Genomic DNA, 7042 nt, shown 5'->3' on the forward strand with positions numbered 1-7042 from the left:
AGCACTGCAGCTAAACCAATGTCACCCTTGGGGTTACAACTGCACCAAAGCTAATGACCCCAATATAAATAAATAAATAAAAATCACACAACTGCCACCTTGACTGACGGTCACAACCAAGAAGCTAGAACAGTGTTAAGGCACACTGCCAACCCAGAAATCGCATCTGTTTCGTTACTGCTTCACAGACAGAATACTGCCTTGAGAGCTTTTCACAAACACAGGGATTTTGGGGGTGGGGAGTGTTGTAATAGAAAGCAACTTTTAGAAACTGTCCCTGTCCTTAAATACACAGCTGCTGAAATGAGCAGACCAAATCAGTTTGCAACTACGATACAAGAACAAGGACTTAGACTGTCCTCTCACACGACGTTAGATGAATCACTTAACCCTTATTTAGCCTTCTTATAGTCCATTCATTAGGGCATTATATGAATATATATTCACTATTTAAACTTCTTGACAAACATAAGTGTTACAGTAGAACTAGAATTCTGATTTTTCCCCAGACGTCTGTGTTATTGTTATGAAAATATGATTTCTTGTACTGTTCCCATGCACAGCCCAATTAACAATCTCAGCTAGAAATGAAAGTCATGAAAGCTTGTCAGGGAAACTACGGGTTTGCACAAATATTACTTGTGAAGTCTTTTAATTAAAGAACAGGTACAGAACCACGGTAAGCAAATCCTAAAATCAAAGAAATTACTATAAACCAGTGATCATAAAAACAAGGTCAGTGTAGTGGTGGCTGGCCACTCTGCACATGTTCTCAAACAGTAAATGTAGAGACTACCTTCCCTTTTAATATGGATGCTGTTATGGATGCATGGGACTGTGGCTAAAGCCACTGGATTTGGTCTGACAACTTTTTAAAAATGGTGATGTGCAAGCAATAAACACAACACACATTTAAAATCACAGAATCACGGAGTGGTTTGGGGTGGAAGGGACCTCAAAGCCCACCCAGCTCCACCCCCCTGCCATGGGCAGGGACACCTCCCACCAGACCAGGTTGCCCAAAGCCCCATCCAGCCTGGCCTTGAGCACCTCCAGGGATGGGGCATCCACAGCTTCTCTGGGCAGCCTGTGCCAGTGCCTCACCACCCTCTGAGTGAAGAATTTCTCCTCTTTCACTTTAAAGCCATTACCCCTTGCCCTCTCCCTACACCCCCTGACAGAGCCCCTCCCCGGCTTTCCTGTAGACCCCCTTTAGGCACTGGAAGGCTGCTCCTCGCCCCCTCCTCGCCCCGCCGGCCGTGCAGCAGGGCTGCGCTCCCCCTGCAGTAGCCCCAGCAGCGAGGCCCCGGGCCGGGCTGCCCTCCCGTGCGGGGCAGGAGGTACCCACACAGCGGCACCGTCACCGCAGCGAGCCCCGGGGCTGTGCTCCCGCGGCGGAGCCCGGCACCCGCAGCTCCCGTTACCGGCACGTCCCCTTCCCGGAGAAGTCGCGCTCGCCCTGCACCCCCCCCATCCCGGCTCCCTCCTGCCCACCCCCGGTCGCCGAGCCCCCTGCGGTCGCCCTCCCTCCCCCGGCGGGGCCGGCGGCACCGACCTCTCCGCAGGGCGGCGGCCCGCGCCCGAGCCCGCAGCAGGCAGCGCGCAGTAACCAAGGGCGACACGGGCGCCGCCATCTTCTCGGCGCGGCCTCGGCGGCGGGGGGGCGCGGGGAGCGCTGGGAAATGGAGTCCCGGGGAGAGGCGCCTGAGGGAGAGGCCGGTGGACCCGGCTGGGAGCAATTCTCACAGCTTAATGTCTTTTTTTTTCCTTTTTTTTTTCTTTTTTTTTTTTTTTTTTTTTTTTTGATGACTTCTAGTTTGTGTTATTTCCCTTTAAATTAGTGGGCTGTAAAACATAACGGAGAAGTATCCCTGGTCAGAGTCATATCCCCTCTACACACAGCTGTACAATCACTTTTATGCGTGTGAACATACATATAAACTGCAACCGCAAGATGTATTAACGTAAAAGCAGATTTCCCAAACCTAGATGCTGACAGAGCCTCATACGGCCAGCCACAGTAAGGCTTCTCCTTGGGCAGAAGCACCTCAGGTGCCCATTTGGTGCCCTTGGGAGCTCCATGAAAGCGAGCAGGCATCCACATCTGGTAGGTAGCTGACTACCTCGTCCACCCACTTGCATTTGGACTTTATATAAAGGTTTTTTAACAGAAAGACACGATGCAAAAAAAAAGTATACGCTGCCATGAAAGGGCACTGGCAGTCAGGAGTCATTCATCATAATATTTGCCTGTTTGCTAGCTGGCCCTCCATTCCTGTCAGAAACACACCAAAAGCGTGTTCTGAAGCATGTGGCTTCAATAGATATTAACTACTGAGTGCACAAGAAAAAGATAAATAATGTCTTCTTGTGGTAAAAGCACAAATGAAAGACTTTCATTTATTTTTGGCTTTGCAACATCAGAACTCCTATAACTTATTCTAGAGTAAATTTCAGCGCAACATGAGAAAGTGAACGAGTCATTTTTATAGAACACTTCCAACAGTTTTTGTTTTAATAAGAGTATAGCAAAATATCACATCAAAGCACTAAAGAACTCATTGCAAACAAAAGTAAATTATGCTGAATTGTATTGCTAATTTTAAAAATAATGTTTATGATCTTGAAAATATTAACAGCGGTTGAAGTTATATTCTAACATGTTCAGCTGTTTTAAAATACATAGTTGCACCAGAGACATCTTCAATATTACATACCTAATTAAGTGTTGAACTAAAATGCCAATTTATCACATCTTAAAAGAGCTGTTTTCAGTGCATTTTCTTTCATCTTTCCTTTATTGAGCATTTATTGGTTTTGACTCATTCTAGCACGTTACAGCTATCAACACCTGTGCCCATTTAGGAATGAATTTCAGTATAAATCATAGTGAAGTGAATAGACATTTCAAAGATGCATCGCAATTGTTGCAATATTTTTAGAATCTCAGACAAGGAAACAAACAACTTCAGTAAAAGTGATTTAAATAACAAATATCTTTATAAACAGCTTATCTCCTCCAGAACAAAGAATAAACAAGGCAACAAGAGCTGTTCTTTTTCTTCCATTATTAACTCGGATCACAATACGATTGGGTGAAATGTCAAGAATAATTGGAGAAAATGACAGCATAATCTTCAGCAAAAACATCTGATTTATTTAAATTGTCACTGTTTTTTTTTTCTTAACAGATTCTCTGTTTAACCTTGTTATCCAAGACAGCATATAAAAACTTCCCATTTGTGTCTGTTCAGACATCTTCTACCTAACTGAATAAACTCTCTGCAATGCTTCTGTATGTCACAAACTTTGAAATGCCATGATACACTCACTGTATTGCACACACCAGGAACTGAATCTGTATTTGGCAAAATCGCACTTTGGTGGTAACCTAAAAGAACAGGAATTTGAAGAATACTTCTGTAGATTATTATGGTAGATGTCTTGTAGCAGACAGAGATCCATTCTGTAGGACATTTGTACACTTCATTCGCTGTCTCTGTCCATTTACTCACCTCCAGAAAAGTAAAGTTTTAATGGTGTAGAAATTAGACTGATGCCTGTTTAACCCAGCCCCATTATTAGTCTGCCAGCTAACCAAAAGTATAGGTGGTCCTCAATCGGAAAAAGAAAAACGGGAATAATAAAAGGCCTCCTCTGGCCTCTGGAGGTATGAACTTCATTCCTTCTAAAGACAGGTGTGCTCAACCCATGGGGATGTATATGTCCAAGGATCTTTGTATCTCTTCCATACCTCTGAAATCCCGCAGAAGCAGATCAGGGTTTACCCGCCTGCAAAGCTCCAAGATGTTCCCACCACAGGAATGTCTTGGGCTCCCATACATGTAGGTACTTTTGACCTAGGCCTGGTCATTCACCCTACTCTAGGAAAATGGATTTTGTGGCTTGTTTTCATCAACACGGTTTCCATCAAAAGCCACTCTTCTGGAGTTATGACAAAACTCTCTGGGATAAACTTGATTTTAGCCTTGTCTATTCTGACGGAAACAAATATGCAATTAATAGTCTGTGTTGCTTTTCAGATTAATTAAGCTGCAAAAATTTTCTCAGATTTATGGACTTAGAGCCATTTTTACCTGTCTGTCTGTTTACAGTTTGGATTTCAGTCAGCTCAAACAGCTGCTCTCGGAACAAGGGGTTCACAAAGCAAGTACTTGTGAGCTGTGAGCAGGTGGATGCCATTTTAAAGAATAAGGAATCTAAAAGTATATACGCAGATCACCCCTGTTGAAAGGGACAATATCATGTAAAAAGAGAGAAGAGGAATTGAATATAATAGTTAATATATGTGTATATTACAAATTGTATTTATACATTAAATATTCTTATCTGGAAGGTAAGGGCTGAACGCAGATATCCAAAGACTTCAAAGCACTGGCTACTAGTGCAGGGATCAAGAAGTCATTTTTCCACATAAAGCATTGCACAATTAGTTCAATGCTTTTTTTTTTTTTTTTGCCTTATCCTGAGTCAGCATTCCTCACAAATTCTGACAAAATATGCCTATGTTGACTAAAATCTGTTAACTTGGGCACTTGTCACAAGGCTAGAGAATTCCAGCTGGATAACAGAGCAATTTGGTTCCCTTTCCAGTTAAATGTATTTTTTTTTCTTTTAAAAACAAACAAACAACAAACTACTTAAGAAGTATCACTGTACCAAATTTAAGAATTAATCATACATTAATACTTGCTTCTATGGATGTGTGCCAGGAGACTGTGGTGTATTGCTACTTGAAGTTATGCCAGTAAATCTTTTGTCATAGCTGAATAAATAATGTGTAGTAACACATCCACGAGTACCTAACCTCCTGGTTGTTCCTCTGAATGCCTGATTTCTTGCAGATGATCTTTGGACTGACAAACACAGCTGACCTCTTTCCCTCCAGATTTGAAATTTGACTCAAAGTTCATGTCAGAAAAGGAATTAAACTTTCGTTTTGAATTTATGCTCACCTTTTCCATCCTGAGAGAAGAACCTCTGCAGCAAGCAGAAACAACTAAAGACAGTGTAAATCTCATAGTTCACAAAAAAATCTGAACCACAATTCAAAATAAACAAACACATTCTCTGAGGGGTAGAAGGAAACAAGGGAGCTCACAGGACTCTGATTTTCCCTGAACCTTCATTCCCTCCTCTTTGCCCCATTAGCCAGCCAGTGTGGCATACGTGCTTTCATGGTGGGGCTAGCCAGGTCTGAGGATTTCTAGCTGAATCCTGTTAAGATCATGGGAAAACAAAAAATCAACCAACCAAACAAAAAAACAGAGATGGGAGAACTTACCAAATGCCTGTAACCTCCTTACTTACCAATACTATTGACACATGGGCACTAAAACATTCACTCCCTGTCACTTGCCTCCATATGGCTCTCCACCACCAGTTGTCTCTGTTAGGAAAGGCAGACAGAACAATGCTGCTAAGACAGTATGCCGTGAGAAAAGCAGTCAGCTTAAGGCTCACTGTTAACAGTATTTACTCAGCGTGAGAACAAATTATACTCATCATTCATCATATGCTCACCAACTTCCCAAGTGTGCAGTATTAGGCACTTTTTATTCTTTCGAATGCAAAATGAAACTGGATAGGTCATATATTATACTTAGGATAGTACCAGTGCTCTGCCGTATTTTCATGTTTACAGTCAGATGTGGTAGCAGAGGTTCTGTAACAAACAGAAGTGTATGCAGATGTGTGCATAAGTAATCTCAGTAGAATTCACGAGTTCTTCTTGCCTTGTTGCAAAACCAGTTTAATAACTAGTATAATTCAGGTGAGGCTTCTTTTCACTGCTGCTATTTAAAACTCTGTCAGCTTAATTTCTGTTTATAATCATAAAGTGAATAGTTGGCAGCTATTAGCAGAAAGAAAGGAAGTAAGGAAGATGCACTAGTAAGGGCGAGAATTACACTGGAGGAGTGATGAGCAAGAAATTCAGAGAAAAGTTACCAAGCAAACCACCTACTGCATTCTGGTTATGTGGATGGGCTATTTTTGTACCTTGGGTTCATGCCAGCCTCTCGATTATCTTTTTATTATCATAGACAACCTCTAACGAAACTTGCTGGATGTTAAATTTGGTTCTCTTGGGTGTGATTTGTGGGAATCTTGCCATTTGGCCTACTGCCTAGACACAAATTCTTAGAAAAAAAAAAATAACTAGTTTTTCTACAGTCTCATTCTACCTGGATTGTAGTTGAGTGTACTCCAATAGAGTGTACTCAAACTCTTTCATAAGGAAGGTAGGAAAATCATATATCTGTTTACTTATTGGAGGGGTAGGGGTACTGTTAGCAGATATGTAAATATATAAATAAAAATAAATCCGGAAAGTCTCTACAATGATAGAGTCATTTAGAAATATTAGCAGTGGGTTAACATAATTTCTGTTTACTGATGTCCTAGGTGCAGCAAGAAGGCAAAACTTTCCACTTCTTTTGGCAATGTTTCCTTTACAGTAACACACTATTTACTTGAGTCAGGTACAAAAGCAGCAGCGACTTTATGTCTTTGCAAGGAAGGATCCCATCACTCCCAATTCTCCCTTTCTCTGTTTTTTTAAACCTTTTTATCTTTCGTCAAGGTCCTGAAGTGCCACTTATATTTTTCTGGGAACACAATTTTCCTTTCTTACCCTTTATAAATGAAATGTGAGCAAACTCTTTGCTCTGTAAGCTATAACAACTGAAACAGTCTGTTATGCTGCCATTAAATGCGTGTCATCTGTGAAAACTGAAGAATTTGCTGTTGCCAAAAGCCTTAACGCTGCTGCAGACCACATTGCCACCTCGCTTAGAATCATTAGGGCTGGAAAAGACCTTCAAGATGATCTGGTCCAACCGTCCCCCTACCACCAATGTCACCCACTGAACCATGTCCCTAAGCACCACGTCCAACCTTTCCTTAAACACCCCCAGGGACGGTGATGCCACCACTTCCCCAGGCAACCTGTTTCAGTGCATGACTGCTCTTCTGAGAAGAAATGTCTCCTCATTTCCAACCTAAACCTCCCCTGGCGCAA

At 42.1% G+C, this 7042-nt stretch overlaps 1 protein-coding gene across 2 annotated transcripts in view; it reads right to left on the reverse strand.

The window, feature by feature from the left end:
- AFG1L (AFG1 like ATPase) overlaps positions 1 to 1713 on the reverse strand; it is a 65240-nt gene extending 63527 nt beyond the window's left edge. Inside the window, exon 1 of one of the 2 annotated variants that reach the window (XM_048079177.2) lies at positions 1556 to 1713. In XM_048079177.2, coding sequence (XP_047935134.1) covers positions 1556 to 1634 — 79 coding nt within the window. In that variant the 5' untranslated portion in view covers positions 1635 to 1713. The remainder of the gene's footprint in view (positions 1 to 1555) is intronic. The other variant, XM_048079176.2, reaches the window with a different exon arrangement.
- Between the last annotated feature and the right edge of the window lie 5329 nt (positions 1714 to 7042).

This window comes from Anser cygnoides, chromosome 3 (assembly GCF_040182565.1).
Source record: "Anser cygnoides isolate HZ-2024a breed goose chromosome 3, Taihu_goose_T2T_genome, whole genome shotgun sequence".
Taxonomy (NCBI): domain Eukaryota; kingdom Metazoa; phylum Chordata; class Aves; order Anseriformes; family Anatidae; genus Anser; species Anser cygnoides.